Raw genomic sequence first — 20,935 nt, forward strand, 5'->3', positions numbered from 1 at the left:
CTGCACCCCTGGGTGGGCAGCTGCCAACCAGGCCCTTGGGTGCAGAGGGGCAGCCGACAGCCATGAGGGGGTACAGACCCCACTTCTGAGACAGGCCCTGGACACTGTTCCAGGCACAAAACACATGGGACTAGGGGCCAAGAGCAGAAGGCAGCCCCAAGAGCGGCCACCGGCCCCCAGGGCTGCTGGAGCAACAGGAGTATAGAGTGTCTGAGAACTGAGGTCCTGCCCAGCACTGGGAGCGTTGGTCTCTGCAAACGCAGAGAGACTCAAGCTTTTCAGGCAAAGAGGACCTTCCGGAAAGAGTATCATATAGAGAGGAGCTGGGCCTGTCCCACGGGGCCACCTGGTTCCAGGAGGCAGGATCCCAAGCAGAAGCTGGGGTTTGTTTCTGGAAAAGCACCCTGAGTCCGTGCTCAAGGAGGGAAGCAGCAGGTGCTGGAGGAGGAGCAGGTACAGGGCATCAGCTCCCACGGGAACCTGGACTCCGTGTCCGCACCGCCTCCTCCCAGCTCTCCAGCCTGATGGTGACCGTGGGAGTGTGACGTATGCCCAACCCACGGCTCAAGGAACACAGGTTCCATCACAGACACGGGAGACACCAGTCAGGGCAAATCCACGTTTATGCTGCCTGGAAAGTCCGTTCTGTCGGGTGGTCCAGGAGCAGGATGAACTTGTCCACCCGCCCCTCCCCGCCCCTGCAGGGCCGGGGGAGGATCCCTGAGTCCAACATGTAAACACCACAGCCGGCCAGGTGCCCGGATTCGCAGGAGGTCACAAGTGCCCCCCCAGGACTCCCGGGTCAGGGCACATTCACAGACTCTGAGACCCCGGGCTGAACCGCATGTCGGGCTGTCCCTTCAGCTCATCTCAGAACATGTGTGGGTCCAGGAGACCCAGAGCGGCCCCAGGGGACAAGCAGAGACCCTGGGGCCACACAGAAGACGTTTGGGGATCAGGAATGTAAGTCGTGATTCAAGCAGGAAGGTCCCCAGCAGGTGGGGCCTCGGGGATTCACGGCGCTGACCTCACGACACCGTCCGGCGTCATGAGAACCACAAGCCAGAAGTGCAAAGCCAGCGGCAAAGCACCGGGCGCCCAGCTGCCCTGACCACCTCTGAGACCCTGAGATGTCAGGCTCGGTAACCCCCTGGGGAATGTCATCAGCCTGACCCTGGAGCACGGACGGTCGGCCGAGGGGACACGCTGCGGCCAAGGTCAAGAGGGCGAACCTACCCAAGGCCAGGGTTCCGAGGACAGGTACCCACAGACGCGAGACGTGTGAGGCCCCCGGGCAGTGCCCACAGGGGGGGTCAGCCCACCCTAGGCGGGGCCCAGATGGGCAAGGGGTGAGCCTCAGTGTTGAACACGTAGGCGTCCAGGCTGAGCAGGGCCGGGTCGTCGGAGAAGAGCAGGTACAGGTACTTGAGCGTCTCCCCCAGAAAGAAGCTCTCCATCTTGTCCCGGGGCTGGGGATTGAGGGGATCCTGGACGTTGCTGATGGAAGAATAGCCACCCGAGGGGACCTGCACGAGAGCGGAGACCGCGGCGTCACCACGGCCGCAGGCCCAGCCAGCTCCCCACGCCGGGCTCAGCCCTCGGGGGCGCCGGCGGCCGCAGGGCCCCCCGGCCGGGGCCCCTGCGCCTCACCGCGGCACCCGTGGCCAAGGGCCGGGTCTGAGGCAGACGACCCCAAGGTCCGCCGGGGGACCGGCCCCCCGGGAGCCCAGCCGCAGCTCCTCCAGACGGCCCCTCAGAGACGCCAGCCGCCCTCACGTGACCCGACGTGCAGCCCGTGCTCCGGAACCCGGAGGCGGCCTCCCGAAGGCACCGAGCACCTGAGGCGGCCGGGACCCACCGCCCGGCCGGCCGCCACAGGGCGTACGCGGGTCGGGTTTTGGCGCTCGCGCTCTGCCGGGGTGGGTGGCGGGCCCCGGACACGGCGTGACCTCCGAGCCCCGGCCCAGACCGCGAGACGGGTGTCGGGGCCACGGTCACGGCACCGTCTGCGGTGGGAAAGGGCTGCCCGGGGCCACACGGAGGATCCGGGAGGAGAGTCGCCCTGTGCACACGGGGCCACAGAGCCTGGGGCGCGTGGCGCCGAGCTCCCGAGGCCACGGCGAGCCCGCACCGCCCCCGCCCCCGCCCCCCTCTGGCTGCCCCGGCTAGGGGCGAGGGACTCAGGGCTGGGCTGGGCAGGGCAGGCGCTCACCCGCGTGTACTTGTTGAAGCTCTGCAGGATCTCCCAGCCCCAGTCCTGGTACTTGCGCTCTCCCGTGAGGCGGTGCAGGTAGAACAGACTCTCCACCGTCTCGGGCCGCAGCAAGTTGTGCCTGTCGGCCGGCTGGGCGGGGAGGTGGGGCGGGCGGGAGGGATGGGGGACACAACGCGGGCTGAGCTCGGCCGGCTGGGGTGGGGGGGCACGGGAGGAGCTAGGCCGAGCCCGCAGGGCGCCCCCACACCCAGACCCCGGCCCGGCTCACCTTGACCTGCACGTCCTTGCGGTCGCTCTGGGGGTACAGGTTGAAGTGCACGATTTCGGGGCTCAGCCCCGTCTCCATCTGGCGGTTCATCTGGTAGCAGGTGTCCATGAGCGCCCGGGCCAGCTCCATGTGGTCAGCGGGCAGGCCGTGGTGGGCGCCCAGAGCCAGCGTCCCTGGCAGGAAGCACACCAGGTGGTCCTGAAACCAGAGCGGTTTCCTCACCACTGTGAGTCGGTGGCCACGTGGGGCAGGGGCGGGGGCGGGGGCCACACCGGGCGCAGGGTGCACCGGGTGCAGCGCTCCCTCAGGCCCCCCGCATCCCCAGGGGTCGACGGGCCCGAACGGGGACTCCTCGGGGCCCACAAGGGCAGGAACGTGGAAAGCGACTCCACTACGGGCCAGGCCCCTGGAGCTCCACGTGGGCAGGGGGGAGGGTGGCGGATGACACCCGCCTGCCAGGGGAGCGGATGCTGACCCGGGTCTGGCCCTGACCCCACAAACACTGATGGAGTACCAGGGACAGGGGAAAAGTAACTAGACCCAGGGCAGAGGGCAGAGGGCAGAGGGCAGAGGGCAGGGGGGAGGAGAGAGGGGAGGGGGGAAGGGAGGGGGGAGGGGGGAGGGGAGGGGCAGAGGAAAAGGGGGTGGAGGAGAGAGGGGAGGCGGGAGGAGGAGAGGGGGGAGGGGGGAGGAGGAGGGGGAGGGGGGAGGAGAGGGGGGAGGAGGGGGAGGGGGGAGGAGAGGGGGGAGGAGGAGAGGGGGGAGGAGGGGGAGGGGGGAGGAGAGGGGGGAGGAGGAGAGGGGGAGGAGGAGAGGGGGGAGGGGGGGAGGGGGGAGGAGGAGAGGGGGGAGCAGGAGAGGGGGGAGCAGGAGAGGGGGAGGGGGGAGCAGGAGAGGGGGAGGGGGGAGCAGGAGAGGGGGAGGGGGGAGGAGGAGAGGGGGAGGGGGGAGGAGGAGAGGGGGAGGGGGGAGGAGGAGAGGGGGAGGGGGGAGCAGGAGAGGGGGGAGGGGGGAGGGGGGAGCAGGAGAGGGGGGAGGGGGGAGGAGAGGAGGGGGGAGAGGGGGAGGGGGGAGGAGGAGAGGAGGGGGGAGAGGGGGAGGGGGGAGGAGGAGAGGGGGGAGGAGGGGAGGGGGGAGGAGGAGAGGGGGGAGGAGGGGAGGGGGGAGGAGGAGAGGGGGGAGGAGGGGAGGGGGGAGGAGGAGAGGGGGGAGCAGGAGAGGGGGAGGGGGGAGCAGGAGAGGGGGGAGGGGGAGCAGGAGAGGGGGGACGGGGGAGGGAGTGGAGTCTTGGGTGGGGGGGGGGCTCTGGGGAAGGCACAGGGTCCCCAGGGGACGGGAGCGGCACCCCGGGGGAGGGGCCGGGGACCCATCAAGGACCCCAGCCCCCCTTGCCGCACACCGCCGCGCAGTCCATCGTCGACCTGTGAGGGCTCACGCCCCACGACCAGAATCTGAGCCATCTCTCCAACGTCCAGACTCGCGAAGCCATCGGGGGCCCAGAAAAACGGGTGGGTGCCGCCCCCTACGCCCCACCTGCATCACGACCGTGCTCACCATCTTGGCGCTGAAGCGGCCGTGGGCCAGCTCCCCCACAAAGGTGAGCTTCCTGGGCTCAGACCTGCGCAGCAGGTGCCTTTTGATTCCCTCGACGGCTTCGAGGTAGTCTTCCAGTAACCTGTGAACCGGCAGGCCCCGTGGGCTCAGGCCAGGTGGGTGCGCGGCCCGACCCCCGCCCGGTTACCCAGGAGCGGGCACGTGGCCACGAGCTGCCATCCCCACGCTAGTGGCCAGGAGGCCTGGCCCTGTCTGGGGTGGCACCACGCCAGCCTGGGGATGCAGGCTCGTGGCAGTCGGCGGCCTGGGGCACACACGGGGCTGTGCCCGCCGCTCCCCCGAACAGGGTCGTCCCTCTCAGCCGGCCCCCGTGGACCACCCGGGACCCCACGTGCCCACCAGGGTTCTCTCAACGTCCCCACGTTCAGGCGTGGGGAACTCCGGCTCCCCAGGCGTGATGCCCTGATCTCTGCCCGTAGGGGTCGGCCTCCTGGAGCTGCCCACCCCCAGCGGTCCTGGGTCGTGGTCACCCCCTGGCGTGAGACTTCAAGGATTTCCAGTCCCTTCACTAGAGGGACCTGTGTTTTCCCGACCGCACGACGGGGCTCCCCGAGGCACTGCCGTCTGGGAAAGCGCACGTCTGAAGCGTCAACCGGGCAGCGTGGGGAGGCCCAGGGGCCCCTGGCCACCTTCTGCTGGGGAGCGGACAAGCAGAGCCGCCTCCACGACCCCGAGGACGAGAGCTCGGCCGGTGAGCCGGGGGCCCCTCGGCCGGGCCCAGACCCCAGGCCCTGCCTGGCGCAGAGGGGCCGGGGACCTCCGTGACCCGCCAGGCGTCCTCTCTGGCACGAAGGCCGTGCCGGGAAGAGACACATCCCCCGCGGAGGGGCCGAGTCCGGGTCCGGCACGGCCGCTGCCTCCTGACCGAGAACTCGGGACAAGGGGAGCCTCGGGGACCCCGTCCCCGAGGCAGCAGAAACAGGCCTCACTGCGTCTCCTTCTTTCCGCCCTGGATCCACTGCTTCAACAGGTACTCGTAGTAGCTGTCGGCCCTGGCGCCCAGAGTGAACACTCCCATGTGAGTGAAGAGGCCGCTGTGCGTGTTGATGAACATGGGCACCAGCCCGTCCTTCTTCCCCGACAGGGAGTGCACACGCCTCGTCACCTCCTCCGCGGCCTCCTGGGACACACACACACAAGGGGAGAGTGCGGGTGAGCCAGGGGGACGGGGCTGCTGGACCTCGGGCCAGCCGAGGAAGGCGGGCCTCGTCGGCTCACCCCTCCTCCGTGACAGGCGGGCCCGTTCCCAGCGGAGGACGGAAGAGGACGGAAGAGGACGGAAGAGGCCGGTGTCCCGGCCCACGGCGCTCCCCTGCCCGGCTGCACCGGGCAAGGGCTTCTGAGGGTGGCCCCGGCCACGCGGCAACCAGGTCCCCACCCTCACACGCGGCTGCCTCGATGAGCGGGCAGATGCCGAGGGCCCCGAACACGGGGCTGAGCTCCTCCTCCTGGCAGGGGACCGTGTCTGAAGGCCACAGCCGCGGTCCCCGGGACCTCCTGCCCAGGCGTGGCCGTCTGCTCCCGCTCGCTGGAGGGAAGGCAGGCGCGTCTGCTTCCGAGCCCGCGGTCGCGGCACACCCGCCCGCCGATCCCGTTCATCCTTCGAGACCCAACCAACCTCAGCTCCTCCCGGGCAGCGCCACGCATCTGTGCTCCATGGCCCTGTGCGCGTTTGCTCACGGCGCTCGGGACCCTGCCTGGGGAGTGACTTCCTGGCCTCCGCCCGCCACGGACGCCCGCCCCCTTTTACAAAGTGCTCTGAGGCAGGGGCGGCTTCAATTTCCCTTGGGTCTCCAGCAGCTACAGGGATCCGGCATCGCAACGGCGCCCGGCCGGCGTCTCAGAGCAAGCAGAGAGACGCTGAGCTTCCGGGGTACGAGCCGACGACGGGAAAGCCGCTAATCCGCCGACAAGCAGACAGGCACCCGGACGCCCACCTCCACCCGGGAGATGAACACGGGGCCTGTGGGCGTTGGGAAAACGCCACACGTCATCAGGACAAAATCCACAGCCCAGAGGAGGCACCCTCACGTGCCCACCGCGAAGGCTACCGAGAAAGACCGGGGGACAAGCGCGGGCTGCCGCGGAAACGCCAGAGCCCTGTGTGCGCCTGGAACCTTCTCCCGGGAGCGCCGCTCTTGCCACCCCCGCGTGGGAAACAACCCAGCTGCTCCTCAACGCACGAGAGCCCGGACAGCACGTGGTCCGCCCGCACGATGGCGGACCGCCGGGCCACGAAAAGGGATGCTTCGGACGCGTGCTATGACACGGGTGCGCTCCTCCCGGACGCTTCCAGCGCGGACGAAGACGTCACGCGTGGCGACAGAACCGGCCACAGACGGCCCACGCCGTACGTAGGACCTCACTCACGCCGAGCATTCCGAACAGAGAAAGCCACGCACGACAAGTGGATTTGCGGCCACCGAGGCAGGGGGCCCGGGCGGGAGCGCTAGGGTGCGCTGGCCTGCTTCCTGAGGCGAGGACCTGGTTCTGGAATCAGACGGCGGCAGCCGCTGCCCGCGTGGGACCGTGGCGCGACGTCCAAGCCAAGAGGCAAAACTTCCTGACGTTCAAATCGCAGCTCAGGTTTTTAAGGAAGAGGAAGAGTGACGAGGCAGAGCGCCAAGTCCAGAGGGTCCGCCGCGTGCTGGAGACTCACCCACAAGGAGAGGGACCCCGGCCAACGGGGTCGGGGCGAGGGTCAGGAGCGAGGTCCATGAGGACCGTCAGCGACGGGCTAGCGAGGCCGAAACCCACGACCGTGGGCCCCTGCCTCGCTCCCGGCACGGACCACCGCCGGGGGCCACCACAGCACGAGGCAGGGGGCAGTTGGGACCCCAGGGACACGGGCCCGCGCTCGGACTCAGCCCCCAGTCGGCGCCCTTCCCGCCCGCGCAGCTGAGGAAAGGCGAGGAACGAGGGACCGGAAAGCACACAGGACGGTGGTCCTGCGGCCCGGGGTCAAGTCCACGCACGCCTCCGCTTGGTGTGACGCCTCCGGCCGGCAGGCCGGCCCCCCGTACCTGAAACTTCTTACTCCCCGTGAGGCGGGAGAGCTCTCGGAACTCCAGCTGAATGCTCGTGACCTCGGCCACCGTGCTGTCCGAGGTCCAGCGGGGCGGGTGGGCGGCTCCGGTGCCGATGTTCACGTCCGAGTATGGGATCCTGGAGGGCGTCTGGAACGCAGGCAGCAGCCGATTCCCAAAGTCTTCCTGATGACGCGACACGACGAGGACCGAGGTTTCCCGTCACACGGCAGCCTCGGCTCCGTTCCACGACGCCCACCCTCCCGCCCCACCCCCGCCACCCCGCCACCCGTGCTCACCCCCGTAAGTGGACACGGGACCTCACTGGCTTCACGTGGCCTCGGCGCTCAACAGCGGCGAGACCGAGGAGCCCCGAGAGCACTTCCCCGCGGGTCGCGACGGGGACAGGGACCTTCCCACGCACGTGCGCGGGAGCGAGACCCAGACGACCGGGGAGACGGGAGACCCGGAACAGACCCCCGCCCCCACCCCCGGGGGCCCCTCGAGCCGCGGAACCTCCGCCGGCGCCCGGACACTCACGGCCTTCCTCAGGAAGAGGTCGTCCCCGGACAGGTGGTAGGCGCTCAGAAGGCCGCCCAGGATCCGGATCGTGCTCTCGAACAGGTTGACGTCCACGTCTTTCTGAAACCGGAGCTTCTTAGACACCCACTTGCGGGCTTCTTCAAACTCTGCGACGGGAGACGGGGTGGGAGCGGCAGTAGGTTACAGGTCCCGGCGCCCCCGTGACCGCTCGCTGGCTCTGGGGCCACGCGCGTCCTCGTGTCTCTCTCTCCCGAGGGGCCTCGCCATCACTTCCCGCGGCAAGGGGACACACCGCGGAGCCCCCTGCACCCGGAGGACGGGCAGCCAGCGTGCCGTCGTGAGCACCGACGCTGACGGGTAACGGCCACGGCACAAAGGGCCACGTGAGTAACTCAGGGGGAGCCTCTGGCCTCTACGGAACACCGGAAACGGACTCCGAGAGACCGATTCGGAAGTACCCAAAGACCCGTAGCCTCAACCACACCCCATCCACGTGGCCTGAGAAGGGTGTGATGGAGAGACCCGGGACGCCGATGGCCTTGTCGGATCACGTGCCGCCTCCCACCAGGGAGCCCCTTTCCGGCTAGCACGGGCTGGAACTGCCCCCGGACGCCAGCCCAGGCCTTCGGCCGGGAGCCGAGGGGGCGACTGCCCTGAGCGTCCCCGGGACGCCTGCCATCAAGGGACAAAGCGACTGCCTGCCACCCAGGGGAAGGGAGAGCTCCTCAGACGGAAACAGTGGCGTCTACACCCTCCAGGGCACGGCTCGCTCACTCGCGCGCCCAAGCGTTCCACCGGGGGAACTTGGCCGCGTGCTCGGGGACGAGCAGGGTACCTTTTTTCAGACCCAAAATCCACATGGTGTCCAGGGCGTCAATCAGCGTGAGTCCCAGGCCAAACCACTCGCTGAAGGACCGGGACACGGGTTTCAGCTCGTCGTGGCCCCAGGCGAACTTGCGGTAGCCGGTCCACGCGTGGCGGAAGGCGTCTATCACGGCCCTCTGACGCTCGTTCGGGGAGGCTGGGAGGAAGACGGCGGGTCGTGGGGACCGGAACCGCCCAGGGTTCAGACACCGCCCCTCTGCAGCCCCAAGCCGCGGGGCGCTCAGTGGGGTGGGGGGACACCGTCCGGGGCCGCAGGTCGGCAGCGGACGACCCCGAAGGTCGGGGCGCGGCGCCGCCGGGCTCGGAGCCGCACGGCTGGACGCGGCTGCCAAGGCGGCGAGGCCTCCAGGGTCCACACGCGACGGCCCGTCCGCCTCCACCAGACGCCCGGCGGGCACGACCCTCTGGAGCTGCGGGGGACGCGCAGCGGGCGGAGGTGTTTGAGGCAGCAGACCGGTGCCTGCCGCTCCGCCACGGCAGCCGCGCTGTGCATTCCGGCCGGGGGAGCATCAGACGTGGCGGGCGGGCCCCGGTGACCTCCACGAGAGCGCCTCATCTCACAGGTGCCCACGTCGTGCGTGCCTCAGCAGCCATGGGTGTTTTCGGGGAGGGAACAGCGTGTGGCAGACACACCCAAGGCCGCCCTGGGGCCCTTCCAGGGTGGCCTCGACGCCGACCGAGAAGGTTTCTCCCCTCCACATGTCGGAGGACCAGGCACGAGTTACAGGGCCACCAGGCGGACAGAAACGTGGGCGTCGGCGGCTTCGCGACACGTGTCCTCTCGGTGTGGCCCGAGGCCCAGTCGTGTTGGCATCTGCGGCTTTGACATCGGTCCTCAGAGCCCCGCGACCGCTCTGCCTCCCCCCACACGCCCGGGCCGCCCGTCCCGGCTCTGGGCTCCTTCTTCCTCCTTCCCTCAGTGGCAACAGCGACAGGACTGGAGGGTCACAGCCTGGGCCCCAGGCTCAGCTGACCCGGCGCGAGCCCCCGCTCCGGGAGGCAAATGGCCGTGGCCGCTGCCGGCCTAACCTCGGTTCTCCCGTCCGTGGAACGGGCCTACGACAGGCCGATGACCTCAAAGGCCGCCACGAGAACCAAAGCAGACAGGCCGCACGGAGCGTACAAAGCGCCAGTGCCCCGAGGGCCCTCCACTACAGGTGCCAGAACGCAGGACCCCAGGACCCCACTGAGCCGGGGCCGTGTCTCCACTCTCCCCAGGCCCCGCGCTGGCACGGACGCGGGCAGTTCCCGCACAGGCGGCCTGTGGCTGCCGCGATGGGCCTGGGACCGCGGGCCGCCGTGGAGCCCCGTGCCCTCCCCAAGGCTCTACAGAGAGCTGGGGCCCGCCCGGGTGCCCAGCTGGGTGTCCACGCGCCCTCTCCGTCACCATGTCCGCGTGAGGCCTGACGGGGCGCAGGCGGGGCCTTACCTGGTTGGTTCTGAATCCCGGCGGCCTGCGAGGAAGGCTTGGCGGGGGGGCCCTCTGCCTTTCTCGAAGGGGGTTCGGTGCCCTGCTCCGGCTCGATCACTGCACCCCTCCAGCTTCAGGGAGAGGAGGAAGAGGAGTCAGCCGGCTTGAGGGCAGAGACGCAAACGCCCGCGGTCACAGCCTGGCTGGGCCCGTGGCGGCCCTCCGCTCCATGCGGCACGACGCGGAGAAGGCAGGGCCCCGCCCCCACCGGGGTCCCGCTCTCTCCACTGTCTGCTCTGAGAGGAGAAGCCGCTTCAGACAGCGCGCCGATCCTATCCCTTTGTTTTTCAGGAAACGTCAAGCGGACCGGCCTCTGCGCAGCTAGCGACCCGTGCTGCCTCGTCTCTGACGCTCCCTGTACCTGACCACCGTTCTCTGTGTGCTCTCTTCCTGACGAGCGTCGCCCACCACCTCGTCCCTCCGCCTCGTGTCATCCTGCCTCCGGTCCTTGGAGTCTTTGTCGGGGGCTCTAATCTGCAGGTTGGGCGGTCCCCGTCGGAAATGCCTCTGAGGCTTCTAGATCGAAACAAGAGCCACTCGTGAAAACAGTTCAACGGCCCAGGAGCTGCCACTCCGTTTCCACCTGGGATGCTCTCCCTATCAGACCCAACCCCACGGACCGCGTGGAATGGCTGGTGGCGCACGGCCCCCGGAGGAGGTGCCTTCCCGCTCCCACGGCAACATGCAGATTTGGCCAGAAGATCCTTTCTCACGATCTCCGGGCCCTGACCAACCGGGACGGAGACTGTGCCAACGGGCTGGCGCAGCCCTGGGCAGTGAGTTAGCATCCTGGCCCGGGAGGGTGTCAGGCCGTCACAGACCCTAAAGGTAGCAATAAAGGGTCAGAGCCACGTCCCCGTGGATGGAGGCGCAAAGAACACTGTCCCGGGCCTGTGCCCCAGGACTCCCACCCTTTGTGCTCAGAACCGGGTGGCCAGGGCACCGGGTCCAGGGACGGAGCGCAGGGGCCCAGGCGTAGCCCGTCGTCAGCAGAGGGCAGGAGGAGGCCCCTCCTCCGCAGGACACAGCAAGGAGGCCGACTCAGGGATCGAACACATCTCTGCCGCTCAGTACCCACAGGACCCGTGAAGAGGTCCTCGTTGGAAAGACGCCAGTGCCACGGAGCCGGGACCCCCGTGGCCAAGAGAATGGGATCTGGCCGCACACAAAGCACCGGGGCTGACCCAGGCCCGGGGCACAAGTGCCGGAGTCCGAACAGCAGAAAAGGTCCCAGCGGCCCCGCCACAAGGGGCCCCGCGCCCCGAGGCCCGGACCCGGGGAGCCGTGCACGCCGACCCCGGCCGCCACCACAGACGGGATCACGGGCCTCCCGAGCAACGGAAGCGTGCCTTTCGGCGGGCAACCGTGCAGGCGGGCTCTGCTCCCGTCGCCGTCACGAGAGCCCAGGTGCACGAGAGCGGCCAAGAGGAGCGAGAGACGTGCGTGTCGGCTCCACGAGGGAGGACGTGAGCTGTTTGACACACAGCCTCCGAGTAAGACGGTTTGCAGAGAGGCCTCCTGGCCGCTCCCCGTGGGGCCCGACCCCGGCCCCCTTCCCCGCCCACGCCCTCTGAAACTGCAGCTCCCTGAACAAGCCCAGCTCCCCCTGCCTCGGGCAACGTCACTGGACTCGAGCCCTGCTCTCCCGACTCTACCCAGGGCCAGCGGCTGCCCAGTCTCCCACCGCAGTTCAGCGTCCCGTCCCCAGCCTCGTCCCTGGAGGCGACTGCTATTCTCCTCCCGGGATGGACACCACGGGCCACCGGCCTGCTCCCGCCGGCCTGCCGCTCCTCCAGACAAGGGGCGGGTCTGTTTCGCTCGCCAGCAGGTGGCCAAGGGGAAGGAAGGAAAGAATATCCCTCCTCCTTGCCCCAAGCGTCATCCTACCGGCTCAGGACAAGGGGCGCAGGGCGCGAACATCAGACAAACAACAAGGGAAAGAACTGCTTCCCCCGTCCGTGTGGAACATCACGCGCGGTTCTGAAACGCCCGTGGGACCGACCCCGGTCGCAACCCCACGTGCAGTTCACCGAACACACCTGGGGTAAAAGCCCCGGCGAGTTTTCTGGATTAGCATCTGCCTTCTGAGGAGCCGGCAAGACGGGCGGATCTGCTGGTCTCACCTTCCGCTCTTCTGCCGACCCGCCGTCCACGGCTAAACGAGAGAACGGATTTTATCCCAAACGTGCCGCACAGCCCCAAGGAGAGCCCGAGCGAGCGCGTGGAGGAACACGTCCAGGCGGGCGCTCCTCACCACGGGAGGACACCGTGAGACCTGGGGAAGGTCCTTTAAACCAACTCAAGAACGGCCAAGGGTAACCAAACCTTCCTCAAAGCACTTGGCAGCTTCTGTCCTGCAGCCCAGCCCACACGGACCTCCCCTCAGCGGCTTCCCTCCCAGGAAGCGCGGACGCTGGCCTAGGTGCAGCTGCCTCCAGCCGCCTGCAGCAGCTCCTGAGCTTTCCTCCCCCACAGGGGTTCCCTACGCCCTCACCCAGACTGCCCGGGCCGCTCGGAACACACGGTAACACGTGTGAGGAAGTTCAGGGAGCGTGTCTGGACGGGGCACGCGACCTCAGGACCCGAACGTCTCCGTGAGGCACAGAGAACGGAGAGGCCGGCCCTTACACCGGACACCCAGGAAGCAGGCGGGCAACATCACATTAACTCGAGCCACGTTCTAGCAGGGTGGCGAAACACACTCTCGGCTCCTTTTCGCCTGCGCTTCTCGCCAATTCGCAGACGCTCCAGGCGCTGAAGGCGCACGGCCAGACCGCTTCTGCCCAGCCACCCGCAGTCAGTGACGCACACGCACGGGGTTGAGGCGCACGCGCAGCCGGTACCTTTCCACTGGTCAGCCACGCTGATGTAGGACAGGAGCCCGCAGAGCACGAGAAACGTGAGGAAGAAAAGGATCACGTTGCGCTGTAATCTCGACAGCTGCTTCCATTTCTACGGGACGGAAAACAACACAGCTGGGACCCGTGCGACCGCTGCAAATTCGGGGAGGACAGTGGGTAACTCCCAAGGTCCGGTTTCTGAACCGGGGGAAGCGCCCCGGCGGCAGAGACTGACGACGAGCCGCGGGGATATTCCAGACGGCATAGGGGAACGGAAATAAACAACAGACGCAGAAGCCATACGTGTCCTATCGCAGGCGCAGTGAGGAAAGGCTCGCGCGACGCGCGTGTTCCGTCTCAGGCAGCCGGCGGGACCCCGCATCTGCCCCGATGTGGGGGTGTCGATGCCCTGCAGCCCGAGACCGCGGGGCTCCTGACCCACCGCACCGAGGGGCAGCCTACAGCTTTCCCCCTCCCCGACCCCGGCCCGCCGAGCGCGGGCTGGAAAGACGGCCTGCGGCCGGCGACCACCGCTCCCCGGGCCCGGACGAGCGCCTGCGCTCCAGACAGGGGACGGCGGGCGGGCCGCGGGACCCCGGCCCGGCGCCGACCCTCACCCTCCAGCACGAGCGCCGCCGCCAGCTTTTGCTGCCGTCGTAGCTCTGGCCAAGGCTCAGCGTCACCGAGATGAAGTCCCGATGTGGCGCCGGCGGCGGCGGCGGCGGATACATGACAGCGGTGGCGGCGGCCCGGGCGACCCCGCCCACTGGCGGCGTCAGGAGGCCGGGCTCTGAGAGGCGCCGGGGGCTTCGCTGGTCCGACACCCGCGGGCAGCCATCGCAGCGCCGTCCACGCCCCGCCCATCGCGCGCGCGGCCAATGCGCCTGCGCCGCGCCCTCCTATTCCCCACCGCGCCTGCGCCCGCCCTCGTGGCCCCCCCTGCGTGCGTGTTTACGTCCCGCCGCGTCGGCGCACGGCCGCACCTGCGCCGTGAGGCGCTTGCCCGCCCGCGCCTGCGCGCAGCCCGCCGGCGCAGAGCCTGGGACTCGGCTGGGCGCCGCGTCCCCGGGACCGGCCGGCTCCGTGGTGTTGGCAGGACGTCCGGCGCCCCGCGCCCCCGCTCCGCGGCTCGACTCCCGGCCCCGGGCGGACTTCCCGGCCCAGAGCTAGTGGGGGCCGCAGCTCAGCGAGAGGACAGCGGGTCCGGTGCGAGCCCGAGTCGAGGCGGGGCGGCTGTCGGTGTCCGCTCTTTGGAGCCGATGGGCTTGGGGGCGCGCGGACGACCGCCGCGGCGAGTTGTGCGCGCGTTTCCCCTCAGTAGACACGCGGCAGGGCGGAGCGAGCCCCCCAGCGCCGAGGGCCGTCCCCGCTCCTTGCCGGCCCCCTCGGGTGAGCCCGCCGCCTCCCGCAGTCCCGGCCGCCGCACTTAGGGGTGTGTGCGCCTCCCTGGCTTGTCTGAAGCTGCCCCAGAAAGCGTCTCCTGCTCTCCGTCCCCCCCCCCCCTTCCCTAGCGGGGGTCATCCCCGAGGCCCCTGCGGGTCTTTTCCCCACACAGGGCTCTGCCGGTAGTGCCAGCGGTGCCCTCGTGCGTCCGTCCCTGCACATGCCGACAGCAGGGAGAAGGTGGTATCTGGAGGGTGGATCACCGGCTCTCCAGCTGAGGGCGCGGGAGCCCACCCCAGGAGATCTAGCCGGGGTGTGGTGGGGTGGTTCTGCCCCCCCCCCCCCCCCGCAGGGTGTCAGACTCACTAGGTGGTCCCTGGCCTCCCTGAGACCCTGGCGAAGAGCTGGGTGGGAGCTCGAGGGGACTCCTGGGCCGCCCAGAGCAGGTGCGGGCTCAGCGTGTGGACTCTTGCTCTCTTGGATGCACGGAGCTGGGAACCCCTGGTTGCCGTTCCCAGCACCCGTGCCGGTCAGAAACTGCGCTGGCCAGGCCAGGGATCAATCAGGGCATCTTGCGTTTATTGGGAATCCGCCACGTTCTGCGGGAAATCCAAGAGTTTGGCAGCCTCTCAGAAGTCCGTGGCTTCCTCATCGGTCGTCTGGGGAGGGACAGTTTTGTGCTGAGGGGCCCGTCCTGCCTCTTGAGTGCAGCGTGCACAGCAGCGCGCACCTGTGAGCGGTGACCTAGGGCTCCACCCGTGTTCCTGGTTTGGGGACGTGCTTCAATCCTGTGGAGAAGCCTTTCCGAAGGCTCTTGTGCCCCCGGATCTCTGGGCCAGCTGGTGTAGGAAAGAGGCTGCACGGTCGTTGGGCTGTGGCAGTGAGGAGCAGCAGCTGTGGGCAGGACCCTGGACCTGGGCCCCCGCCTTGGCTGGCCCTCCTCTGTCCCAGGCCCTCTGCTTGCCAGCGGAGCAGCTGGGAGAAGCGTCGTAAGGCACGCGGTTCGTTCTGAGGTCTGCGAAGGACTGGCACAGCGCGGGTGGGAGCAGAGTCCTCCTCTGGGCTTTGGGCCTGGCCCCGACCCCGCCGCCACGCCCAGGTCCGGGTGCGGGGACACACGTCCACCCTCCGCTAGTCCACTACAAGCCACTGGAGGAGTCAGCGGCCTCTGAACCCACCGCCCTGGTGACATCCTCGCCCTGGGGAAACCGGCTTCCGTGGGGGTGTCGCCGCAGTGTGAGGGTGTGGGAGCAGGCGGCCTGGCGGAGCGGCAGGCTGCATTCCAGGCCGCCCTTCGCGTCAGCGGGCGGGGAGGTGCCCCGTGCTGCTTTCCGGAGGGGAGAGCAGCAGGCACTGGGGCCCGGAGCAGCAGGGCTAGGGGCCGGGGCCAGCGGGTCTTCCCCAGCCTCGGTGGGGCCGCAGGGGTGCGGCGTGGGGACCGTGGCCCCGTACGTGGCGTCTGTGTCTCCCTCCAGAGAGCGCGGGAGGTCCGTGAGCACCAAGATCTGTCAGAAGCTACTGGCAAGCTGGTTGGGGGACGGTGCTCCCCGCCTGCTTATATTTCAGACCAATCAGCCACCACGTGCGGCCACTGGAATTGGCCCCACTGGTTGTTCGGGAAAAGACCTAAAATTCAGCAGCCTGAACCAACCGTAGCCCTGGCCGAGGAGCCAAGGCCTCCAAGGGAGATTGAGAGAATTCAGTTTTAGGTGTGCAGGCTGTGCGTGGGGGGTGGGTGGGGGTAGGTGGTGGGCACTGGGGGGCTGGAGGGTTAGGCCGCGAGGACCACAAGGAGCGAGGCACGGGACAAGGACAGGACATGGGGATGGGGGCACGGGGACAGGGACACAGGGATGTGGGGATCGGGACAGGGACTGTGCAATGATTGTGGTGTGGCATTCGGTGACCATGGGGTGACCACACCCCTGGGGTGGTATGACATGATCAACAGTCATTGTCACCATGCTGGTTGCCACAGTGACAGTCCTGGGACAGTGTGTGGGGCAGCTAACTGGCTGCTCCCCAATCAGCCTGGCTTGGGGCCCCGGGTTCTCAGGCTGCAGCCAGAGCGCGGGACCCCAGCCTTGGCCTGTCCCAGTGCTAGACAGACCGGACCTGGGCAGAGACTGGGGTGGTGCTGGCCAGGGACAGTCTTGGCACGGGGACAGGTGGCTCACCTTCCCTTTGTGGCCTTGGGCAGGGGGTGGCTCTGCTGATCTGGCCCCTCACGCATGCCCAGGACTGGATGCCAAGGGAGAGGTGGCCCCCCTGGTGTCTGGGCACTGGGTACCTGCCGCAGCCCCTGGCACTGAGGGGCCGGTGGAGGGAATAGCCTGAGGGGCTGGGGTCACAGTCCCAGCTCCCAGCAGGGGCCTGGTGCCCCCATTCTCTTCTCCTGTCGACAGCTTGAAGCCTGGAGTCCATCATCCTTCCAGAAGCTCTAGGAGTTCCGAAGTGTCCTGACCATTCCTGTCATGAGTGCTGGGGAGCCATGTCTGTCTCTGCTGCGCCTGGTGCTGTTTTCAAGGACACTGGCTTCCCTACTCTTTGCATGGAGGCCTTCCTCATTACAGCCTGTGTGACTCTCCCACGGGGGCCACAAACTCCATGTGGCGTCTTTTCTCACCACCTCCAGGTCGACTAGTCGTGTGGACCCCACTCAGAGCTGCTGGCCCTCACATCCCCAATTCGTGTGTGTGTGTGTGTGTGTGTGTGTGTGTGTGTGTGTGTAGGTTTCCATCCCATCCAACCTCCCAGGTCCCCTGAGCCTCCTTCCCTGTTCTTGCTTGCTTTTTGTTGTGACAATGGTGACCTCTCCACCTCAAGTTTCCTGGCAAGGTCCAGCCAAGTCTTAAAGGTCATGGTGAAGGCTCTAATCTGGCCTCTCAGGAGAAAGTTCCCAAATACAGCATCTTCCGTGTCAGGGGACGTTGTAACCCCTCATCAGAGGCTCCAGCATCCACTCCCACAGCCTGGCCCCAGGTCCCCTAATGTCAGCCGGAAGGATCCTGAGGTTCCTCGGGTGGGATCCTTTTCCCCCGGGTGCAAAGCTGGCTGGCCAGGTTCTGCTGGACTCTGCCCAGCAAAGGCCTCATGGTGGGGAGGGGAGATTGCTCAGGTATGATCTCGGGAGGAAGCTAAGTGTCTGCCTTTTCTTCCTCGGGGCGGGTGGGGACCGTGTCTGCAGGCTCAGAAAGGTTAGGAGAGTCTGTGTCAAAGCTTTTGGGGCATTTCCACCCCAAGTGTGCAGCCCCAGGCTCCCAGCTAGGCTTCTGACCCTGGCTCATTGGGCCTGCCTTGGCTGCAGCCGTCCTTGAGATCCAGCTGTCCTGAGTGTGAAGGCTTGGGCTCTTTCCAGCACCCTTGAAGGGGATGAGAACTTCTCTACTAGTGACCGGAGGCCCCACCTGGCATTCAGTGGCTGTCCCCCAGCACCCAGGTGTTCATTGTCTTCCTGTCAAACAGGAAAGGGCTTAGCGCCAGCCATCTGGGTGCCCCATCTCTACACAATCGTTGGCGGCTGGACAGACGCCTCAGACCAGGGGCTGTCAGCTCCACTGCCCATCAGCGCAAGAGTCGCTGCCAGCGGGGTGGGCCTGACTCAGACTGCCAGGCCCATCTTACTGCCCACCTTCTCAGACCAGTCCGGGAACAGCTGTGCCAGCTGGAGTTCTCTGGAAGCAGACGCTGAGGTGGAGTTTGGGACACAGGACAGCTGTCGGGGTTCAACACTGGATAGGGCAGGGGAGGGGGCGCTCAGCTGGCAGTGACAACCTGCCAGGCCTCGGTCAGCCTTTTGGACCTTCATCCGGCTCATCACCGGTGTCCGGGAGGGTGTGGCTTTGTGTGATGTGACTCCCTTCAGGCAAGGCGGGCCCCAAAGGGGCTGACGGCTAAGGCTGCCTGTTGACCACACTCCCCGAGGCTGGGCAGCAAGCCTTTCCTGGCAGTGAATCTCCGTTTCCACCACGTCCCTTCACCCTGCATTTAGGGACTGCCCAGCCTAAGGCCTCTCCGCCTGCTGCCAAGATCTGCAGCCTTTAGAGTTGGGGGAGGGACTGGTGGGTAAACAACAAAAAGCTGCACAGCAGCCTCCTGGAAAAGCCTCAGCCACCTTTTCTGAACCAGGAGCATTCAACCATGGCTGATTCAGGGCTGAAGGAAACCAGCTGCTGGAAGAGAGAGATCCACATTAGCAAGGAGAACAGTGCCCCTGAAAGCAGAATCCAGGATCAATGGGGTTTAACACCGTGACAGATTCTAGGAGGCATCGCATCTATTAAATAAGAATCGTTTGCCATAAAAGAAAACGAACACGAGAAATTAAAAACATAGGGGCGCCTGGGTGGCTTTGCCTGTTGAGCGTCCGACTTTGGCTCAGGTCATGATCTCACAGTTTATGGGTTTGGGCCCCGTGTCGGGCTCTGTGCTAACAGCTCAGAGCCAGGAGCCTGCTTCGGATTCTGTGTCTCCCTCTCTCTTTGCCCCTCCGCTGCTCGCGCTCTGTCTCTGTCTCTCAAAAATAAGTAAACAGCAAGAAAAATTTTTAAAAATATTGCTGCTGAAAAAATCCTCCGTAACTATTCTGGAAGACAGCATAGTGGAAATCTGCTAGAATATGAAATAAAACCCTAAAAGGGGTGTGGTGGTAGCAAAAAGATACCATGAAAGAAAAGATTAGAGGTCGGCCCCAGTGCTGCTCAGATCTTTTTGTGCAGACAAACCACATGCAGATCTCTTTTTAAAAGTAGGCTTCAGGCTCAGCACGGAGCCCGTAACCAACTAAGCCGCCCAGATGCCCCCTGCAGGTCTTAAAATGCATATTGTGGCTCTGGGGTTCTGGGGTAAAGCCTGAGGTTCTGAATCTCCTAAGTCTTACCAGGGGATGCTGCTGCTACAGCTGGTCCAGCAGACTATACTTAGAATCCCTCTGGGTTAATTAGGCAAGGAGAACAAGAGGGAAATAGAACGGAGAAAATTGTCGGAGCCTAATAAGAAATTTGGTAGCTGAAAACCTTCCCATTTCAAGACAGGATGGATGAACAAAACCCAGTGCTAGACACACCCTTGTGAAGTTTTAGACTTCCAAGGATCAGTGGTCTCAGAATAATTCAGAGAGAAAAAGCAGGCCAGCCATAGCCATCATTACTCTGATCCCAGAAAGGAAAGGCACACCTTCAAAATTCTGAGGGTGGTGGTGAACTTTTTGTCTCTAGTAACATTGTTTTGTCTTAAAGTCAATTTCCTCTGATATGAGTATAAACACTCCAGTTCACTTATGGTTGTTTTCATAGTGTATCATTGTCCAGTATAACAATTAAACATGTATGCGCCTAACAACAGAGCTCTAAAAATACATGAAGTAAAAACTTACAGAAGCGAAGAGAAAAATAAATAATTCAAAAATAGTATTTAATATTCCACTCTCAATAATGGGCAGAACAATGTATCAGCAGAATACCGGCAAGAGTTAGGAAGACTTGAACGATGCTAGCAACCACTTTGACCTAACTGGCATCTATACAACACTCTACCCAACAGCAGCAGGTTATATGTTCTTCTCAAATGTATATGGAACATTTTCCAGCACAGAACATGTGCTAGTCCATGAAACAAATCTAGGTAAGTTTAAAATGTCTGAAGTTGAGGGGTTTCTGGGTGGCTCTGTCAGTTAAGCATCCGACTTCGTCTCAGGTCATCATCTCACAGTTTGTGGGTTCGAGCCCTGCATTGGGCTCTACACTCACAGTGCGGAGCCTGCTTGGGATTCTCTCTCTCTCTCTCTCTCTCTCTGCCCGTCTCCCACTCACTCGCGTGCTCCCTCTCAAATAAATACACTTTATTTTTTTTTAATTTTTTTTAACGTTTATTTATTTTTGAGACAGAGAGAGACACAGCATGAACGGGGGAGGGGCAGAGAGAGAGGGAGACACAGAATCGGAAGCAGGCTCCAGGCTCTGAGCCATCAGCCCAGAGCCCGACGCGGGGCTCGAACTCACGGACCGCGAGATCGTGACCTGAGCTGAAGTCGTCCGCTTAACCGACTGAGCCACCCAGGCGCCCCAAATAAATACACTTTAAACGAAAAACAAAGCTGAGGGGAAAAGGAGCAAACTAAATCCAAAGCAAGGAGAAGAAAAGAGTAAAAGTTGAAGACGTCAGTGAAACAAATCAGAAAAATAACAGAGAATCAGTGAAACAGAAAGTTGTTTCTTTGGGAAGGTCGACAAAATCGACAAACATTTAGACCAATGAAGAAAAAATAATATCAGGAAAAGAAGAGAGCCTGGCTGACTGGAGTGGGCGACTCCTGATCTTGGGGTCGAGTTTGAGCCCTGCATTGGGTGTGGAGATTACGTGAAAATAAATTTTTTACAAAAGGGAAAAAAAAAGGAATAGAGGAGGGGACATCACCGCTGACCTTACAGAAATCGAAAGGGTTAAAGGGCATACCGTGAACAACTTTATGTCAATAAATCAGTTTAGATGAAATGGATATATTCCTAAAAACATATAAATTCCCAAAACTGATGCAGGAAGAAAAAGAAAATATGAATATGCCTACAAGGAAATTGGAACCGTGATTTTAAAACCTTCCTCCCTTCTCCCTCCCCAACAAAAGGCCAGGATTTTGCTGGTGAATTCTACCAAAAACTTGAAGAAGAATTAACACCGATCCTTCATGAACTC

At 64.9% G+C, this 20,935-nt stretch overlaps 1 protein-coding gene and 1 long non-coding RNA gene across 3 annotated transcripts; one reads left to right on the forward strand and one right to left on the reverse strand.

Moving 5' to 3' along the window:
• Nucleotides 1-605: 605 nt before the first annotated feature.
• Nucleotides 606-13,725, reverse strand: LOC125150297 (endoplasmic reticulum mannosyl-oligosaccharide 1,2-alpha-mannosidase-like). 2 transcript variants are annotated; one of them, XM_047829996.1, is made up of 13 exons: nt 13,480-13,725; nt 12,866-12,974; nt 12,062-12,177; nt 10,384-10,538; nt 9,981-10,093; nt 8,502-8,687; nt 7,664-7,812; nt 7,121-7,309; nt 5,027-5,217; nt 4,038-4,158; nt 2,484-2,681; nt 2,213-2,344; nt 606-1,526 (listed from the first exon to the last, which is right to left on the reverse strand). In XM_047829996.1, exons 1-13 carry the CDS (start codon nt 13,591-13,593, stop codon nt 1,314-1,316), a joined length of 1,986 nt encoding a protein of 661 aa, XP_047685952.1. In that variant the 5' UTR covers nt 13,594-13,725; the 3' UTR covers nt 606-1,313. The 2 variants fall into 2 exon arrangements, with proteins under 2 accessions (XP_047685952.1, XP_047685953.1); XM_047829997.1 differs by lacking the exons at nt 12,062-12,177; nt 12,866-12,974; nt 13,480-13,725 and adding an exon at nt 10,643-10,810.
• LOC125150301 (uncharacterized) lies at nt 2,584-4,256 on the forward strand. The gene is made up of 2 exons (XR_007146298.1): nt 2,584-2,709; nt 3,959-4,256. It is a non-coding gene; the product is annotated as an uncharacterized LOC125150301 (long non-coding RNA).
• Nucleotides 13,726-20,935: the final 7,210 nt, after the last annotated feature.

Source organism: Prionailurus viverrinus, chromosome D4, assembly GCF_022837055.1.
Source record: "Prionailurus viverrinus isolate Anna chromosome D4, UM_Priviv_1.0, whole genome shotgun sequence".
Taxonomy (NCBI): domain Eukaryota; kingdom Metazoa; phylum Chordata; class Mammalia; order Carnivora; family Felidae; genus Prionailurus; species Prionailurus viverrinus.

Coding starts and splice junctions, on each gene's coding strand:
- LOC125150297 (XM_047829996.1), bottom strand. CDS start 13,593: ATGTATCCGCCGCCGCCGCCGCCGGCGCCACATCGGGACTTCATCTCG. Junction 12,975..13,479: donor GGCGGCGCTCGTGCTGGAGG/GTGAGGGTCGGC, acceptor TCCGTCCCGTAG/AAATGGAAGCAGCTGTCGAG. Junction 2,345..2,483: donor GCAAGGACGTGCAGGTCAAG/GTGAGCCGGGCC, acceptor CTCCCCGCCCAG/CCGGCCGACAGGCACAACTT.